At 41.1% G+C, this 20,762-nt stretch overlaps 2 protein-coding genes across 2 annotated transcripts in view; one reads left to right on the top strand and one right to left on the bottom strand.

Annotated features, from left to right (window-relative positions):
- Window positions 1–376, top strand: part of SUV39H2 (SUV39H2 histone lysine methyltransferase) — a 35,733-nt gene extending 35,357 nt beyond the window's left edge. The window contains exon 8 of the transcript XR_008557393.1: window positions 255–376. The gene's annotated coding sequence lies outside the window, so the exon portion shown is untranslated. The remainder of the gene's footprint in view (window positions 1–254) is intronic.
- A 4,621-nt stretch (window positions 377–4,997) lies between these two features.
- Window positions 4,998–20,762, bottom strand: part of DCLRE1C (DNA cross-link repair 1C) — a 63,020-nt gene continuing 47,255 nt past the window's right edge. Inside the window, exons 12-14 of the mRNA XM_054726056.1 lie at window positions 15,317–15,405; window positions 14,368–14,462; window positions 4,998–7,063 (exon numbers count right to left, since the gene is read on the bottom strand). Coding sequence (XP_054582031.1) covers window positions 6,171–7,063; window positions 14,368–14,462; window positions 15,317–15,405 — 1,077 coding nt within the window. The 3' untranslated portion in view covers window positions 4,998–6,170. The remainder of the gene's footprint in view (window positions 7,064–14,367; window positions 14,463–15,316; window positions 15,406–20,762) is intronic.

The raw sequence follows: 20,762 nt of genomic DNA, 5'->3' as shown, positions 1-20,762 counted from the left end.
AGTATTTAGATCAAGTTTAAACTGTCAGTTAATCCACTGTAGAAGTACTATTAATACCATTGTTTTCGGTTTCTACATATGAAGATTGTGATACACAATTGGTTATCTCAGGTTTTTTCCATATATGCAAAATCTACACAGCACTTATTATTCTTATATTTCAATAGTTTTTCTTTAGCAAATAAATATAGACATTTGATTTTCTATTTATCTTAGGTTAGCTTTGTTTCTGAATATTTTACTGTCTTTTCCAGGCTACAAAAAGGATACAAAAATACTGATGTATTCCTGACTACCTGCTGTTGAGATTAACCAAAGGTTTATATACATTTCCTTTCAATGTTAGATTTCTTTTTAAACAGTTAATTGTTGTCATGGTTCATGCATTTGGATATTAAAGTATAATTTTACACTTAGCATAATGTGAATGGATATTTCTCAAAATTGTTTGAGCATTATCATCACCAGGTATTTAAACTAGTTTCACTAAGTACTGCCTAGAACTGCAAAGGAAGTTTAGAATTAGAGCTAAGAAATATTCCTTGAGCAAGTCTTGGGCCTTTATATGTACTCATAAATCTATGAGTTTGGTGCTGTCATTCCAAAGGAAGTAGGTTTAGACTGATTAAGTAATATTAACATGCCCAAGATCACCCAGTAAACTATACCTATATTTAATTAATTTAACAACTTCAGGCATACTTTAAAAAAAATAAATTTCTACTATGAGTTTAAACAAACTTCTAAGCCTTGGATTCATCTCTAAGGCAAATGGGGCTAGCCACTGGATTTCTTCTGTGAGGTTTCTTGGCATTTTGAAACTTTTTTGCCTTTCTAGTACTTTATAGTTCCTGAAGTAAAACATCAAGTAGTCACTATAATTAATCCTGCTCACTGTTGTGCTCTTTTTGAGGGGCCTTGTTGCATAGTGATTAAGAGCATGGACTCTGGGGCCTGAATTGCCTGTATTTGAGTCCTGGCTTCAACCTTTACTAGCTATGTAAACCAACCTCTCTGTGCCTTAGCTCCTTATCTGTGAATAGGAATAATGAATGTATTTACACTAGAGGCCTGGTGCACGAATTTGTGCACAGGTGGGGTCCGGCCGGCCCGCCCCCATCCAGGCTGATCAGCCTGGTCGGCCGGGGAAAGGGCTGTGGGTGGTTGGTGGGCCAGGGGGGAGGGGTTGCAGGCGGTTGGCCGGCTGGCCCTGGCTCCGGTTGAACTCCTGGTCGAGGGGACAATTTGTATATTAGGCTTTTATTATATAGGATACTTCAAAGGGTGTTGTGAGGATTAAAAGAGTTAATACACAGTGTGTGAAAGAATTAAGCATTATCACAGAGTAAGCACCGTATTAGCTGTAATTATTCTGTACCTTTGGTACAGAATATAAACCTGTACTGATGTTTAAATTACAGGTTTATACAGTGACCCCTGAACAACACAGGTTTGAACTTGGGGGTCCCCATGTTCAAGGGTCAACTGTATAAAGCTGTCCTTTAACATCTTTTGTGATCATTATAAGTATTTTGACCAAAACTGTTCTAGGGAGAAACCAAGATGGCAGCATAGGTAAACACCTAAACTGCTGCCTCGCACAACAATTTCAAAACTACAACTAAAAGACAAAACGGACATCATCCAGAACCACAGGAAGGCTGGCTGAGTGGAAATTCTACAACTAGAAGGAAAGAGAAAAGCACACTGAGACTCAGAGGAGCTACAGGAGGCAGAGGTATTGAGACGCGCGCGCGCGGAGAGGACTGGCAACTGAGTGCACGGCTGGCTTTCTCAAGTGGGAAGGAGACAAAAGCTCCTGAGTGCGCTGAACTCCAGTTCCGGGCGAGACTCTGGGGACCCAGACTCATTACGGGAGAAACTGGACTGTCTGGCAGCGGGTGGAACTCGTGTGTGGCTTTCTCTCAGAGGTGCTTGCAGTGATTACCATGGAACACTGAGACACAGGGGCCTATTAGGGCAGGGCTGACGGAAAACCAATGCTGTATGCTCCGCCCTGAGACTCCGCCCCATTCAAGCTGAGCACAGAGGCTTTTGCAAGTCTTCTCCCATAAGGGTGTCTCCAGCACAGAAGTTCTCCCAGCGTAGACACAGCTGATCCTCACAGCCAGTTGGCCCAGAGGGCAATTCCTCCCAGTGATACCAACAACAATCAAGGCTTAACTACAACAAGACTGTGCACACAGCCCACAAAGGGGTGCACCAAGAGTGTCCACCTCAGGTAACTGGGGAGACTGAGACACTGGGCCCTATAGGACACCTAGCACACAAAGCCATTCTATCAACTCAGGAAAGCAGCCAAAATGCGGAGACAAAGAAACAGTTCACAAATGAAAGAAATGGAGGAAAACAAACGACTGGATATAGAGTTCAAAACCACGGTTATAAGGTTTTTCAAGAATTTTCTAGAAAAGGCCGATAAATTTAGCGAGACCCTCGAGGATATGAAAAAGGACCAACTAGAAATTAAGCATACACTGACTGAAATAAAAAATACTATACAGAGATCTAACAGCAGACTAGAGGATCGCAAGAATTAAGTCAAAGATCTGAAATACAAAGAAGCAAAAAACACTCAACTGGAAAAGAAAAAAGAATCCAAAAATATGAAGATAGTGTAAGGAGCCTCTGGGTCAACTTCAAGCGTACCAACATCCGAATTATGGGGGTGCCAGAAGAAGAGAGAGAGCAAGATACTATTTGAAGAAATAATGAAAACTTCCCCCACCTGGTGAAAGAAATAGACTTACAAGTCCAGGAAGCTCAGAGAACTCCAAACAAAAGGAATCCAAAGAGGACCACACCAAGACACATCATAATTAAAATGCCAAGAGCAAAAGACAAAGAGAAAATATTAAAAAGCAGCAAGAGAAAAAAAGTTAGTTACCTACAAGGGAGCACCCATACGACTGTCAGCAGATTTCTCAACAGAAACTATGCAGGCCAGAGGGGAGTGGCAAGAAATATTCAAAGTGATGAATAGCAAGAACCTACACCCAAGATTACTCTACCCAGCAAAGCTATCATTCAGAATTGAAGGGCAGATTAAGAGCTTCACAGATAAGAAAAAGCTAAAGGCATTCATCACCACCAAACCAGTATTATATGAAATGCTAAAGGGTATTCTTTAAGAAGAGGAAGAAGAAGAAAAAGGTAAAAATAAAAATTATGAACAACAAATACATATCTATCAACAAGTGAATCTAAAAACCAAGTGAATAAAAAAATCTGATGAACAGAATAAACTGGTGAATAGAATAGAATCAGGGGCATAGAAAGGGAGTGGACTGACAATTCTCCGGGGGGGGAAAAGGTTGTGAGGGGTGCGGGAAGAGACTGGACAAAAATCGTACACCTATGGATGAGGACAGTGGGGGGAGGGTAAGGACGGAAGGTGGGGTGGGAATCGGGTGGAGGGGAGCTATGGGGGAAAAAAGAGGAACAATTGTAATAATATGAACAATAAAGGTTTATTTTTTTTATTTTTTTTTTTACTCTGTAGGAGCACTTTTTTTTTTCTCTGACATTTTTTTTATTGAGGTATTATATGTGTACGTATCTTACCATTGCCCCCCCACCCCACTCCCATACATGCCCTCATCCCCCAGTGTTTTGTGTCCATTTTTTATGCTTATATGCATGCATACAAGTCCTTCGTTTGATTTCTTATCTCCCCCACCTCTCCCTAACTTTCCCCCTGTAATTTGAAAGTCTGTAATAAAGGTTTATTAAAAAAAAAATAAAAACTGTTCTAGTTCTCTTAGTCCTTAAATTCATTTAGTTGGCATTTATTATGCCAGACTCACATATAAAACAATGAAAATTTGGCAGTATATACTATTAAATTGATGGTGTGATTTTAAAATGCTATGACTAAGAATATATTCAGAATAATGTTTACAGGCATGTTTTGAACATTCCCCCCCCTTCTTGGATCACAAGCTATACTATTCAGATGAAGTCTTTAAGTGTCAGCATATACAAATGTGTATATTCAATTGCATGATTTATGAGAATGAATTATAACTTTTAGAGCTATAAATAAAATATGAAGTCTCTGGGTTTCTATTCAACCAATGATTTGCAATCCTCATTGGTTTTTTCCAGAGACTTTATACTCACTTGGAATTTAGGAAATAGTACTCAGATGGGAGGTGGACAAAATGAAATGACTTATAGTGACTCTAATGCTGCCCCTCATACTAAGTCTGTAGAGTGTTTTTCATCCAAAGCTTAGTGCAGCAGCCAAGCTAGAAAAAAGTGGGTCAGTAATCCCTTAAAACCCCTTGTATCTTTCTTACTTCCTTTGCCCCAGGTTTCTTACTGTGCTCAGACCACTCCCCAAGGGCATACATATTAATAAAACTTACTGCTGAATAATTTAGAATAGACACTGCTCTAAAATTGTGACCCAACATGTCCTCAAAGACTAATCAGAAATGACCAGGCCCTTACTCTCAGCCCTATCCCTTAACCATATCAGTTTCTTCCCCTCATCCCTCCTCTTGTGCCAGTTTCTTAACTGAAATGTGAAGTCACTGCAGTTTTCCCCCCATGTAAATGGATGGGCAAATCTGTCCTCCTAACACATACCCTTCTGGAGAAATGAGAGGGCTGGCTTCCTGGGTTCTCTTAGCATTGCTTCCTGAGTACTCCATTTATTTTCCTCTCCCACTAACTCTAAGTCTTGTATTCCTAATTAGTCTTGTGGACCCAATACTTATTGTTGATCTATTTATCCTGCAGCATGGCGATAATGTGTATCATTGTTAGTGTAATTGACCTGCAAATTGTTGTAGAGACTATTTAAACTAGTTTTAAGTTAAATCTCTGCTTTTGCTACCCTAATCTACAAAATGTCAGCATACCAAAGTGCTTATTAATATGTTAAAATGTTATTAAATACACATGTAACTACAAAAGCATATACAATTGGTGGACTTTAGAAAAGTTGAATGGCTCACAGAACACATGTATATACTTTTGGCATTTAATTGTTTTAAGTGGTGTAACATCTTTTGAGGTAAGTTCAGGGCTGAATTTCCCTATAGCCATCAGTTTATAATAGCCACGTTTATTCTTTCAATTTGAAGATTTCTATGACCCAGGATATGGTCTATCTTGGTGAATGTCCCATATGTTCTTGAAAAGCATGTACTCTATTGTTGGATTGAGTATCACCTGAATCCAGTTGATTAGTGGGTGCTATTCATGTCTTCTCTATCCTTGCTGATTTTCTGTAAGCTAATTGTTACTGTGAAAGGGATGTTAAAGTTCCAGTTATAATTGTGCATTGGTTTCTCTTTCCTTTCCATTGCTTCTGCTTTGTACAGGCATACCTCATTTTATTGCACTTCTTAAATAGTGCATTCTCATTAACATCAAGGCAAGACCCTCCACCAGCAAAAGGGTTACAACTTGAAGGCTTGGCCGATAGTTAGCATTTATTTTTAGCAATAAAGTATTTTTAAAGTAAGGTATGCTGCCCTAACCGGTTTGGCTCAGTGGATAGAGCATCGGCCTGCAGACTGAAAGTAAGGTATGCTGGTTTTTGTTTTATTTGTTTGTTTGTTTGTTAGACATAATGCTATTACATAATAAGTTACAGTATAATATAAACATAACTTTTATGTACACTAGGATACCAAAAATGTCATGTGACTTGCTTTATTGCGACTTTTGCTTTGTTGCAGTGGTCTGGAACTAACCTGCAGTAGCTCCAAGCTAAGCCTGCATATTTTGAAGCTGTTAAGTACATTCACATTTAAAATTATATCTTCTTGGTGAACTGCACCTTTTATATCCACTCCACCTGTCTTTTGAGTAGTGTTTACATGGTATATCTTTCATCCTTTTACTTTTAACCAACCTATATTATGTGAAGTGAGTTGCTTATAGACAGCATTGGGTTTATTTTTTCCTATCTTTTCACTGGTGTGTTTAGACCATTTTCATTTAATGTCATTATTTATCTGTTTGGGTTTAGTCCTACCACATCTTATGTCTTTTCTGTTTTTCCCCCTCTATTTTTTGTTCCTGTTTCTTCTTTATTGCCTTCTTTTAGGTTATATGAGCATTTTGATTAAGATTTTGACTATTACCTCTTTATATATATAGGTTTTTTTCAGTGGTGGCTCTAGAATGAATTCTTAAGTATCTAAGAGTGAGCTTTTTCTTTTTTCAAGAACTATGCTTTCACCTGTTGCCAGCTTCTCATATAAATACTGTAAATGCTCTTGTTTAGGTAGCTCAGCTTCTGGAGTTGAGGGAATTTCAAAATCAGAGGAGCTCTGTGAATCTGCACTGGTGCTGAGAGTTAGCACCTTTCTTTCCTGAGGTATGTGTTTCCCACTGCTTACAGTGGTTGGCTCTCCAGCTCTAAGAGCTACATCTTCCGAGTAAGTATCCTTTGGGCAAAGTACATTTTGTTCCATCTGAGAGGCAGGAAGATTCTCTTTGACTCTTGGTCTGTAGCTACCTTTGTTCAAGGAAGTAAGATCCCCCCTGTTTCTCTCTTGGGAAGATAACAAAACAGTGTCAGACTGGCTGTCCCAGCCTTGACTTCCTTGTTCTGAGATGTGTGTAGACTGAGAGGAATTCTGAGAAGAGATGTGAGTTGACTCGCCATCAGAGTCACTGAAAAGCTTTGGTGACTGAGAACCCCCTGCCTCTGTGGAGGAAGGGAAGTTTTCCAAACCGCAGTCGGTGTCGTCGTCATTTCTTTTAAAGAACACGTCCCACTGTGGTACTTCCGCATCAGTCTTTTGCTGGTGTGGAGGGCTCGGATCTCCTTGACTTGAGGCTGGGATTTGTAATTCTTCTTCACTTTCACTGTTGGATTCTTCACAGTCTATAAAGTTTGCCCAAAGAGAGGTTTTCATGCTCTTTGCTTTGATGCATCCTGTGCTCTCTCTCAGATTTTCAGGCTGGTTTTGTGATACTGCAGTCGTTGGAAATACCTCAGGGTGACAAGTTTGCTGGTTTGGAACTTTGTGCCTTAAAGGTACCGGCAGAGGATCATCAAAGAGGTCATTTTCCTCCTCTTCCTCTGGGGGGACCAAAAAAAAAAAAAAAAGGATTAGAAGCAACACAGAATGCCAATTTGTAACATTTAACTATGTTTTTAATTCATGGAATTGCAAATAATTGGGAGTTTACTCTTCCAAGAGCAATTAAAAGGCCCCTTATTCTTGGGATATTCTGAACAATTTACCACTCTTCAGCTTACAATGGCAGACAGTGAATAGAGAATATAGACCTGTGTTCCCCAAATTAAGGTCACAATACCTGTATTCGTGGTTTTCAAACCTGGTTGATCATCATCTGGAGAACTTTTTAAAAAACACAACTTTCTATATCTCATTCCAGACCTATTGAATTCCTTAAGGGAGGATCCAATAATTTGATTTTTGCTTTATTTTTTTAAAGTTCCACAGCTGATTCTAATCATCAGCCAGGTTAGTGAACCACTCACACTAGAAGAGAGGTTTGTAAATACTAGATGCTCAAGTTGGCTGATTTAATATAATGACAACAGTTCATTATTTTCTAAAGTTTTCCCACTATAAACATTTTATTGATACCTACTTTGTGCTTGTTATGAGCTGAATGTGTTCTCCAAAAATTCATAATTTGAAGCTCTATCCCCAATGTGATGGTATTAGAGGTAAGATGATAATTAAGTTTAGATGAGCTCCTGAGGATGGGACCCACACGATAGGATTAGTATTCTAGTGAAAAGACTAAGACAGATTTCTCAATGCCCATGTACAAAGGAAAGACCTGTGAGCACACAGTGAGAAGACATCTGTCTACAAGCCAGGAAGAGGCATCTCACCAAGAACCTTGATCTTGGACAGAACTCTGAGCAGTAAACATCTATTGTTATAGCAACCAGAGCTGGCTAGTTCACAAGGCTGTGATACATACTAGGGCAGTGGTCGCCAACCAGAACTCCGAAAGGTTGGCAACCGCTCTACTAGGGGGAACACACAGATTAGATCAACTTTAACCAAAATACTCAATAAACCACATATACAGTCACGAGACCACTTTTTGTTCTAGTGCTGAATCTGGTGTTAACTTATAACTACCTACTACTTAAAAAGATAACCATTTTCCCAGTGATAAAAGGATATAGCTAAAAACTAGTTTGCAAAGCCACTAAAAAGGTGGATCACAGAGACCATCATCCAGCCCCCATCTTATCAATGAGGAGATAGGCCCAGAGAAGGTATGTGATAATGCATAGGTCAAAAAACTAGTGAGCCAGTGTGGCTCAGTTGGTTGGGCATCATTCCAATCAACAAAAGGTTGCCAGTTGGTTCCCAGGTTGCAGGCTCAATCCCTAGTTGGGGGCATGCAGGAGGTAGCCAATGGTTTCACTCTCTCCCCCTCTCTCCTTAAAAATCTTTAAAAAATAAAATAGGCAGAGAGCCAGGTAACAAACCCAATTCCTAAAGTCCTATGTTCTGATTAAAAATTGTTTAAACAAGCAACTATTTATCTTTCTTTTCTAAAGGACTTAAGGTGACTGAGATGTTTACCCATGGTAATGGAATCATCAGTCTACAAGGCATGGATTTGTTTTTTAAATTTTAATCTTTATTGTTGAGATTATTACAGATGTCCCTCTTTTTCCCCCCATAGCTCCCCACCACCCAGTTCCCACCCCACTCCAGGCCCTCGCCACCCTATTGTCTGTGTCCATAGGTACTGCATACATGCAAATAAGATCTTTGTCTAATCTTTTCCCGCACCCCCCCCCCCACGCCCTCTTCCCTCTGAGAATCATCAGTCTGTTCTATTTCCCTGCCCGATTCTATTCCATTCACCAGTTTATTGTTCATCGGATTTTTAGATTCACTTGTTTATATGTATTTGTTGTCACTTTGTTCATAATTTTTTATCTTTACCTTTTTCCTCTTCTTCCTCTTCTTAAAGAATACCCTTCAGCATTTCATATAATACTGGCTTGGTGGTGATGAACTCCTTTAGCTTTTTCTTGTCTGTGAAGCTCTTTATCTGACCTTCAATACTAAATGATAGCTTTGCTGGGTAGAGTATTCTTCGTTGTAGTTTTTTTTTTTTTAATATATACTTTATTGATTTTTTACAGAGAGGAAGGGAGAGGGACAGAGAGTCAGAAACATTGATGAGAGAGAAACATCGATCATATGCCTCCTGTACACCTCCTACTGGGGATATACCCGCAACCAAGGTACATGCCCATGACTGTAATTGAACCTGGGACCTTTCAGACCGCAGGCCGACGCTCTATTCACTGAGCCAAACCAGTTAGGGCTGGTTGTAGGTTCTTGCTATTCATCACTGAATATTTCTTGCCACTCCCTTCTGGCCTGCCAAGTTTCTGTTGAGAAATCAGCTGACAGTCGTATGGGTTTTCCCTTGTAGGTAACTGTTTATTTTCTTGCTGCTTTTAAGATTCTCAAAAGGTTTTAAACTTAACCTTTTGCACTCAGATGTCAAGTGTGACTCGACACAGTTAGCATCGGTAGCAGCTCGAGAAAAAAGCAAGCGAGTGCAAAGGGTTAAACTTCTTCTAATGCCACTTTTTCAAAATAGACTCACCCAGGCCATGGTATTTTGTGGAAGAGCCACACTCAAAGGGCCAAAGAGCCACATGTGGCTCGCGAGCCGCAGTTTGCCAACCATGGCTCTAGTCTACTGTTGAATCCCTGTATATTATTATTTCAGTCAGTGTATGCTTAATTTCTGACCGGTCCTTTACCATTTTTTTGGCATTCTCACTAAGATCCTTGAAGGTCTCACTAAGTTCCTCAGAGGTTTCTAGAAGATTCTTGAGTAGCCTTATAACTGGTTTTGAACTCTATCTCCAATAGTTTGCTTTCTTCCATTTCTTTTATTTGGGACATGTTTGTCTCCACATTTTGGCTGCTTCCCTGTGTTTGTTTCTATGTATTGGTAGCTGCTAAGTCTCCTTGAGTTGATAGATTGGCCTTGTGTAGTAGGTGTCCTATAGGGCCCAGTGGCTCAGCCACCCCAATCACCTGAGGTGGACACTCTTGGTGCACCCCTTTGTGGGCTGTGTGCACAGTCTTATTGTAGTTGAGCCTTGATTGCTGTTGGTATCACTGGGAGGAATTGACCTCCAGGCCCATTGGCTGTGGGGACCAGCTGTGTCTACAATGGATGAGCTGCTGTGCAGGCAACACCCTTATGGGGCAGGACTTGCTTCAGTGGGGCTTTGGTGCTCACTGAGTCTGCCCCTTAAGTGTGTCTCTTATGAATGTGAAGAGTTGTAATCTGGTATGGTCTCACACTGACCACTGGGTACATTGGCTCTTGGATTTCCAAGGAGGTGCAAAGTCAGCCACTGCCTGGGGCCACCAAGCAGGAATTACAGAGAGATCTGCAGATTCCTCCTCTTTGTATCAGGTTTGGAAGTGCCCAGATGAGGTCCAGCTGTGAAGCAAGGCAGGCTGGTGCTGGCCTTGGGCCTTTTATTGATAGCTTTGGGGCTCCCTAAACCAGCTGCAGCTTGTTTAACAGGTTTTAGGCTGAGAAAGGACAGGCCATTCATATGCAAAAGCCGCTGTGCACAGCTTGGGTGGGGTTTTAAATTGGGTGGGGGAGGGTCTCAGGGAATCTCCAGAGCGGAGGGAACAGAAATGTCTGCCAGTCAGCCCTGCACCAGGGAGGTCCCAGCATGGGAACAATGACCGCTGCAAGGACCTCCATCTGGAAGAAAGCTGCCCTCACGTTCCTGCCCTGATGCCAGACAGTCCAGTTTCTCCCCATATCTGTCTGGGTCCCCCAGAGCCTCGCCTGGCACTGGAGCTCAGAGGAAGTGGGAGCTTGTAAATTCAGTTCACAGTTCGGCCTTTTAAGAGGAGCAGCTGGGTCTCTAGCAGCCTCTGTGTCACTCGCCCCAATCCGCACTGGTTTTTATCGTCCGTAGTTCTTACTGTCCATAGTGACTTCTTTCCCCAGCTCTGGAACCCTGGGCTGGGGGGCTGGTGTGGGGCTGGGACCCCTTGCTCCTCCGAGCGGCCTCTGCAGAGGCGATCTCCCTCCTGATTAAAAAAGTGGCACACCCGGGTGCCGGACCAGCCCGTTCTGTGCCTCCGCACCTCCTACCAGTCTCAGTGTGCTTTCTTCTTTACCTCTCTAGTTGGAGTGCTTCTGAAACTCAGGCAGATTTCCCACAGTTCTGGGTGATAGTTGTTATGTATTTTAGTTGTAATTTTGATATGGTTGTGGGAGGCAGAATAGGTTTTTACCTTCGCCACCATCTTGGTTCCTCCTTTATTTTAATTTTTTGGTGAAAATATTTTTATTGACTTCAGAGAGGTTGAGGGAGATAGAAACATCAATGATGAGAGGGGATCGTTGATTGGCTGCCTTCTGCACGCCCCCTTCTGGGAATTGAGTCTGCAACCCAGGCATGTGCCCTGACCTGAAATCGAACTGTAATCTTCTGGTTCATAAGTTGAAGCTCAACCACTGAGCCACACCAGCTGGGCAGTATGGTTTTATTTTAAGCCATGGATTATACATTTGTTTTAGCTCTCCTCCACTACTGTGCCAAAGCTATCTTTTTGTGTCATCTCCAAGTTGTACAGTTTCATGGTCTTCGGGATGTTTCTATACCAGCATCATGATATGTTTCAACTTTAAAATACTTTAATCTGTCAAAACATTTTCACATTAACTCACCTGTATACATTGTATTCATTCTGTTAAAATAATATAAATTTAAATTTCTCTATATAAAACTGGAAAAAAAGACATTAACACTGCAAAAATATCACAATAAATATGAAAGTTTTAAAATCCTTAATAGTGTTTACAAACTGATACACCTAAACCCAAATTTAAAAAAGGGATAAATGTCAAATATGTCATAGATATCGTCCACCAGCATGCACTAATGTCTATGTCAATTGGTATAATCGTACTGGAAGACATTGGCAATATGTATTAAGCACTTAAGTTTCTAAAATGTAACCCAATATAATGAGAAAATTGAAATAGACAACATACAGTATTGTTCTATTATCTGTAAAACTGAGAAGTTAGAAATAACAAAAGGTATAATAACCGAAATGTATAATGACAAAGTATACAGCCATTAAATTGGCATTTTGAACAACAAAAACTGTGTGTACACACACACACACACACACACATATACCGTATTTTCCGGCGTATAAGACGACTTTTTAACCCAGGAAAATCTTCTATACACCCAGTCGTCTTATACGCCGGAAAATACGGTATATATATATATAGGTATGTATGTGTGCATGCATGTATATACAGTGACCATGGTGCTTTTCAGCCTGTATACAACTATACAATCTTATATTTGTTAGATCTCTTAAATATTCTCACACTACTTAGTACACACCCCTTGCCATAAACGCCAAAGTGTCCTTCTTGCCCAGTCCAACAACTAAGAGTCTTACACAACTGGAGGACTTTAGGACACCGCTTTTGCACTACGATTACTACTGTCTTTTCTCATTGGTGCCTACAAAATGTTGCTTTTTAAACATGTTCAATATCCACCCCTTTGAGTTTGGTGGATATTTATATAAATGAATAAGGAAAAAATCACTCTTTCTTCCTAAGTATAAGATGTATTTATTTCCCCCACCTTTCTGCATGTCTGATAATTTTTTATTGAATTGCCATACATCCTGAACTTGACCTTATTAAATTCTGTATATTTTGGGATTTCTAAAAATATTCTTAAGCTTTATTCTGGCATGTGGTTAAGGGACTTGTAAAGTTTGTGCCTTTTGTATATTGCTTTTTATCTTTGTAATTTTCCCCACCACTGAGATAAGGCCCTCAGTATTTTTACAGTAAAACACCCCGTAAGTTATGGTGTTCCACTCTGGCTGTTGGGAACAGGCACTGTTCCTAGCACTGTGTGCATTCTGGGCACTGTTTAGAGTGATTCTTTCCCAGGCCTCAGGGGATGCACTGCATCACAAGTAAGCACTGATCAGTATGCTGAATACTCAGGGGGCTCCTCATAGCTGTTGGGAGCAGCAACTCTACTGCTTTCTCCTCTGGGGACTCCAGCCACCTTGGCTTCCTCAAATTCCCAGGTATATCTCCTCAAGTCAGGGGTGCTGATTTGGGCCTCTACCTTGGTGTCCCCTTTTGCCTGAAAACCAGTAAGCTAGGGCAATCTTAAGGCTGTTTCACCTTTCTCAGGTGTCACTGCCCTTCACTGCCTGATGTCCAGTTTCTTATATGTTGTGTTGCTTTTAGTTTTTTCAGATGAGAGTTTCAATGTAGCCCGTTACTTTCTTAACTGGAAATAGAAATCTTAAAAATTTTTTGTGAACTTAATAATTTGTATCTTTTATGTACCTTCCAAATGATGCTTGATTTTTGGTTGGGCCACTAGTATAAGAGTTTTTGAATTATTGTTCACTTCAATTTTATTTGTGTTTCTCTTTTTTTCTCTAATCTTCACTGGAAAGTGAAAGTAGCAATGAAAGAAGGTAGGAAAGTATAGGGAAAATCCATTTATATAAGCACTACCAATCAGTCTGATGGCAGGAGATGTTCCAGAATTAATAGCACAGCCTTTCCTATGGCCTATACCAGTGGTCAGCAAACCGCGGCTCGCGAGCCACATGCAGCTCTTTGGCCCCTTGAGTGTTCTTTTTTTTTTTTTTTTAAATACATTTTATTTTTTACAGAGGGGAAGGGAGAGGGATAGAGAGTTAGAAACATTGATGAGAGAGAAACATCGATCAGCTGCCTCCTGCACATTCCCCATTCATTGGGGATGTGCCCGCAACCAAGGTACATGCCCTTGACTGGAATCGAACCTGGGACCCTTGAGTCCACAGGCTGACGCTCTATCCACTGAGCCAAACCGGTTAGGGCCCCTTGAGTGTTTTAACGCCACTTCTTCAAAATAGACTCGCCCAGGCTGAAAACCGACTTCTGCGCACGGGCCACGAAGTTTCAATCGCACTGTATGTGCACGCCTGTACGTGGTATTTTGTGGAGGAGCCACACTCAAGGGGCCAAAGAGTCGCATGTGGCTCGCGAGCCACGATTTGCCAAGCACTCGCCTATACAAACCATGGGACACATCCAGAAAGCTGAGAACATTCAATACAGGCACAGTTCTCTTTGGCACTTGTTTTAAACCATGAAGGAGATGGAACACCTGGTTTTACAGGCTGACGATGGGAAAGCTAAGCACGTCCTTAGACCATGTGACAAGTTTAAGTGACAGTGAGTCCCAGGCCTACCTCTACCCAATGCGACTGTCACCAGAGCAGTCTTGTAGGAAAACCACACTTCTGACCCCAGGGTCATCATTCTTACCAGAGTCTAGGTGAGTTGTTCTAGCTCTCTTCAGTTTTCCAAGTGGTTTGTACTTTGGCTCAGTGCTTTGGGAAGATCGGCATAAAGGCTTTAAGCTGAAATGAACATGAATAATTTATTTTTCCTGCTGGGAAAGCTGCTGGAATGTAAGCATCATTTATAGAGATTATAAAAGTGTGACCATGGGGGAAATAATAATTACTTTTAAAAATTGAAAAGCAGCCCTGGCCAGTGAGGCTCACTTGGTGAGAGTGTCATTCTGTACACCTAAAGGTCACAGGTTCAATTCCTGGTCAGGGCACATACCCACGTTGCAGGTTCGAGCCCCAGGCGGGTGTCTATGGGAGGCACCCAATCATTGTTTCTCTCCCTCTGTCTCTAAAATCAGTAAAAACAAAACAACCCAAAAATATCCAATAATTAAAAATCATTTCAATATAATAAAGTGCTAATACAATCTGGTGAGTATCTAATTGTAGGGTTAAGGGAAAGCAAAACTCACCTTTTCTTGCACTGCAGGAAAGCAGGTCCCTATTCTATTCTAAAAAACTGAATACAGTGACACCTTCTGGCTTTCAGTGCAATATAGCCAGCTGTTTTCCCTTCCCTGTTTACTTATCTCTTGCAAGAATCTCACACATTTGATCACTTCCTTCTAGAGGCTGAAAGCTAATACTCAGTGAAGATGAAATATAAAAGGGCACAGAAATAAGATTTGAGGGTGTCCTGCCCTTTTTTGAGGGCCTTATGGTGTCTGCTTCTGTATGCCAATTCCCAGAAACCTTTAAGATTATATATAACATACCTACTTAAAGTCATTATGCTCCCACCCAGACACTCATTCACAGCCACAATCACTTTAAGTCCTTGCCCCTGTTCTCATGCTGGAAACTATTCTCTGGACCCATCCCATTCAATAACACAAGTTCCATAAGTAGCAACAACTTACATTTCTATAACCTTATCCACAGTTGTGCCCACTGGAATTACATTTGGATATGCATTCACAGGGCAGATATAGCTTAAGAAATCTTCAATCTAAAAGAAGGAAAATAAAATGGATCAATTATCTCAACAGTGAAAAATCTGGGTGTGAGAGGCAAATAAATGGAGGCCAGGGGAAAGAAGCAGAAAACTCATGGCTGTGGTTCTCAATGCTTGCAGCATATGGAGCTCACCTGGGGATCTCTTGGGAAAAAGAAATACCCAATGCTCAAGCCTCACCCCAAAGATCCTTTTAACACTGTCAATGGGGCCTGGGATTCTGTGTTCTTCAGGTGGTTCTGTGCCACAGTAAGAACTAACAATCACTGATTAATGGGATTCAAAGATTCTGTATTGCTCTGGCTGGGTGGCACACCAAAGGGTCACAGCCCACATAAACGCATGCGGGAGGCAACCAATCAAATGTGTCTCTCTCAGATTGATGTTTTTTTTCTCTTCCTCCCTTCCACTATGTCTAAAAAGCGATGGAAAAAATATATTTGGGTGAGGATTAATAAAACAAAAAATGATTCTGTATTTTTTTATGACCTTGGTGTTCTCATCTAAGGTCAGACATTCATTAACACATCCCCTTCAAGTTAGATTAGCTGAGTACTTAATATACATAAGACAACAAAGTCTGAGAATATACTTCTTGAGTAACATCAGCAGAATGGCAGCGAGAGATCCCCTTGAAATTTCAACAATTTAAACAGCTACAACTCAACAAAGGATTCCCTACTCAACATACAGGCACACCTGATAGATCTTCACCTAAAGGTGAGCAAGTGGGAACAAACGGGGTTGGGGGTGGTTAAAAGGGCTCAGACTAGCCATGGGCTCAGCCCTGCAGCTGGGAGCTCACAGCAGGACTCAGCCTGGAGAGGGGAAGAATCCTGTTTTGGCTGGCACTTCCTTCAGCCAGGAGGACCAGAGATTCAGTGGGCATTCCCACAGAAGTGAGCAGAGACCTGGGCAAGGACACAGCACTAGGGCACTGCTGTGTTTGTCGGATAGTTGACATTTCAGACAGAAACAAAGCCACGGAACCCTACCGCTCAACCTCCCAGAACTCGCCTCCCTTGGTATTGGGTTGCAGAACACATTATCTGCAAACACAAAAACTGGTACTACACCAAGCATGTCAAACGCGCGGCCCACGGGCCACATGTGACCCACAACGAATATTTTTGCGGCCCAGCCAATATAACGGTATGTAAGAAACATTTTAATAAAAATTTTGTAACTTAATTTTTACAATATCCTGTTATATATAATTATTAATAATGAACTACAATGTTCGCTAATGATTGATTACTATAACTGTTTTGCATTCATTTCCCTATGCGCCTTACATGAAGGTGCACCATTTGTCTCCACTGATACTAGCAGCGAATATTTTAGCAGCCGATTGCCATGTCATTAGTCTTGGACTGACTTGTTTGGTGTGCACAACAGGAAATATTTAGCTTTTGGAGAACAAGAAAAATAGGTTAGTTTGCGTTATGCTTATTTGTGCAGTTATTCAGTGTCTGGTAAGTTAATGTTCAAGAAAAAATATTAATTTTTATTTAAATGTTCTATTATTTTATGTTAAAGATTACTCATTTATTTCAGCCTTTTGTATTCAGCATGTCTCTATCAAAATAAACATACGTTTCTATGAAAATGGAAGCTTTTGTTTTTTTGCAGCCCACATATACAAACCTTGTTTATTTGGCCCGTTTTAGCCTTTGAGTTTGACATGCTTGTACTACAGAATCAGTATTTCCCCTGAGCAAAGGGTGTACTCTGTGAATGGTCCCTGGTCAGGGCAAAGGGGTTACCCCATGAAGGTCCAAGGTTGCCATTACCAGGAGGGTAAAACAAAAAAGACAGCGGGTTCCACCAGTCAACCCCACACCCGCACATTGCCACTACACTGATGGGAGCCAGAGACGCAGCAGGATTCAACATGGGGATTTCACACAACTAAAGAACTTGTGATTCAGTGCCACTTACTGGAAAATAAGAGAAAGACCTCTTCATAGTAATCTAGAGATGTACCACTCAGACGTAGATGCTTAGATAGAGAAGGAACCCCTCAAATGCCATGAATAACCAAGGTAGCAAGGCAGCTCAGAAAGAAAAATCAAAAATCTCCAGAAAGCATACTTAAACACATGGAAATATGATATAGAAATGACAGAATTCAAGGTTCCAGTTCTGAAAATATACAGGCAATTTATTGAACTCAGAAAACAAATTAATAAACAAAAATGTGTACTTTACCAAAAAGGTTGAAACCTTTAAGAAGAAACAGGCCTGGTAGGTTGCTCAGTGCTTAGAGAACTGGCCCACGCACTGAAAGGTCGCAGATTCGATTCCTGGTCAAGGGCACATACCTTGGTTGCAGGCTTGATCCCTGGCCCGGTAGGGATGCATGCAGAAGGCAACCAATGTGTCTTCCTCACATAAAAGTTTCTCTCTTCCCCCCTCCCTTTTACTCTCTCTGAAAGGAATGAAAAAAAATTTTTTTCAAATAAGGATTAGAAAAAAGAAAAATAAATTCTGGAGATTAAGAACTCAATAAGAGAGATCAAGAATAAACTAGAGAGCATAGGAAATAGAGCTGACCAAATGGAGGAAAGAATTAGTGATATCAAAGATAGAAATCTAGTAATGATGCAGAGGGAAGAAGAGAGATTTGAGGAATAAAATAAAATGAAATCTATAAGAACTATAGCTCTATCAGAAAAAGCAATATAAGAATTAGAAGAAAAGAGGGAGAAGGGAACAGAAAGTCTATTTGAGCAAACAGTTGATGAGAACTTCCTAAACCTATGGAAAGAGCTCAATCCTCAAGTCCAAGAAGCAAACAGAACAACTAGTTACCTCAATCCAGAGGCCTTCTCCAAGGCACATTGTATTAAAACTGTCAAAAACTAATGCCAAAGGAAGAATTCTCAAGGCAGCCAAGAAAAAGTAACATAAAGGAAAGCCCATTAGATTATCATTGGACTTCTCAGCACAAACTCTACAAGCCGGAAGAGAGTGCAACCAAATATTCAAACTATTGAGAGAAATTACCAGCCAAGAATAATATATCCAGCAAAGTTATCATTTAAATATGAAGGAGAAATAATTTTCCAGGTATATAGGAGCTGAGGTAATTTATAACCGGAAGACACACCCAGCCCCGTGCATGAATTTCGTGCAACAGGCCTCTAGTACTAGAATAATATGAATGATGCCACCAAATTCAATAACCTAGAAGAAATGGATAAGTTCCTAGAAATATATAATCTTGGGGTGGGCTAGAAAGAGTTAATGGGGGGAAAGCCAGAACATGTGTAATACTTTCAACATTCTTCTTCAGTCCACAGGGAACATTCTCAAGGATAGACCAAATATTGGGTTACAAAACTAGCCTCAACGAATTCAAGAAGACTGAAATTATACCAAGGATATTATTCTCTGACCACAATGCTTTGAAATTAGAAATCAACTGCAAAAAGGAAGTAAAGAAACTCACAAAGAAGAAATAAGAGGTGAGATCAAAAGATAGAGAAAAACGATAATGACCATATGACATACCAAAACTTCTGAGATGCAGTGAAAGCAATAATAAGAGGGAAGTTTATATCATTATAGACCTACTTCAACAAACAAGAGAAAACACAAGCAACCTAACATTATATCTTAAAGAACTAGAAAAAGAACAAAAGCAACCCAAAGTCAGCAGAAGAAAGGAAATAATAAAAATTAGAGCAGAACTGAATGAAATACAGAAAAGACTATACAAAAAAATTAATACAAATAGCTGGTTCTTTGAAAAGATTAATAAAATTGACAAACCCCTGGCTAGACTCACCAATGAAAAAAAGAGAAAAGATTCTTATAAACAAAATCAGAAATGAAAGAGGAAAAGTTACTACAGACATCACAGACAAAGGATCATCTATAATAATAAAAGCATAATATGCAAATAGACCGAACGACAGTCCGGACAACCTTCTGGACGACCATGCTATGACACACACTGGCGCCATGCCAGCCAAGGCGGGTGTAATGCCATTGGTCAAGGGACCCCAACATTGCCCCATGATCGCCCTGCAGAGGGAGGCTCAGGCCACCTGCTGGCGGGGCAATCAATTGGGGGGGGGGGGGCGGAGGGTCTCCACGATTGCCTCAAAGAAGGAGGCCCAGGCCACCCTCTGCACGGCGATCAATTGTGGAGCCCCGGCCGGGTAGGCAGGGCCTCCCTCTGTGGGGGCAATCAATCTGAGGGCCCCCACGATCAATCAACCTACAGAGGGAGGCCCAGGCCACCAGCCAGCAATCACCCTGCAGAGGGAGGCCCAGGCCAGCCAAGCGATTGCACTCCATGCCTGTCGCCCCCAGAGAAAGGTGACTGGTGGTGGGGGAGGGAAGGCAGTGCTGCACAGATGGCAAGCAGTGGCAGCGGCGCAGGCGGGGCCAGCTGCCAGCAGCCAGGGGAAGGAAAGGCCCGGTAGGCCCTGATCCCTGGCCAGGCCTAGGGACCCTACCCAAGGTCCCAGATTGCCAGAGGGCCCAGGCCGGGCTGAGGCACACCCAGCCCCGTGCATGAATTTCGTGCAACAGGCCTCTAGTACTAGAATAATATGAATGATGCCACCAAATTCAATAACCTAGAAGAAATGGATAAGTTCCTAGAAATATATAATCTTCCTAGACTAAATCAAGAAAAACTGGAAAATCTAAATAGACCTATCAACAGTGAGGAAATTGAAACAACCATCTAAAACCTCCCAAAAAATAAAAGTCCAGGTCCAGATGGCTTCACTAGCGAATTCTACCAAATGTTCAAAGATTTGATAACTACTCTTCTCAAACTCTTCCCCAAAAAATTGAAGACTAGGCAATACTTCCTAACACATTCTGTGAGGCCAACATAACCCTGATACAAAAACCTGGCAAAGATAACACACACACACAAAAGAAAACTACAGAGACCAATATCCCTGATGAATATAGATGCAAAGATCCTAAGCAAAATAGTAGCAAAGCGAATACAACAGTACATCCAAAAATAATACACCACAATCAAGGGCACAAGGATGGTTCAACATACGCAAATCAATCAATGCAATACACTACATTAACAAAAGAAAGGATGAAAATCATATGATCTTTTCAATAGTTGCAGAAAAAGCATTTGATAAAATACAACACCCATTTATGATTAAAACACTCAATAAAAAGGTATACTAGCCGAGACCGGTTTGGCTCAGTGGATAGAGCGTCGGCCTGCGGACTCAAGGGTCCCGGGTTCGATTCCGGTCAAGGGCATGTGCCTTGGTTGTGGGCACATCCCCAGTGGGGGGTGTGCAGGAGCCAGCTGATCGATGTTTCTCTCTCATCGATGTTTCTGGCTGTCTGTCCCTCTC

The sequence above is a fragment of the Eptesicus fuscus genome, chromosome 2 (assembly GCF_027574615.1).
Source record: "Eptesicus fuscus isolate TK198812 chromosome 2, DD_ASM_mEF_20220401, whole genome shotgun sequence".
Classification (NCBI taxonomy): domain Eukaryota; kingdom Metazoa; phylum Chordata; class Mammalia; order Chiroptera; family Vespertilionidae; genus Eptesicus; species Eptesicus fuscus.
The sequence above is the reverse complement of the archived record's forward strand: the minus strand, read 5'-3'. Positions and strand labels throughout refer to the sequence as shown.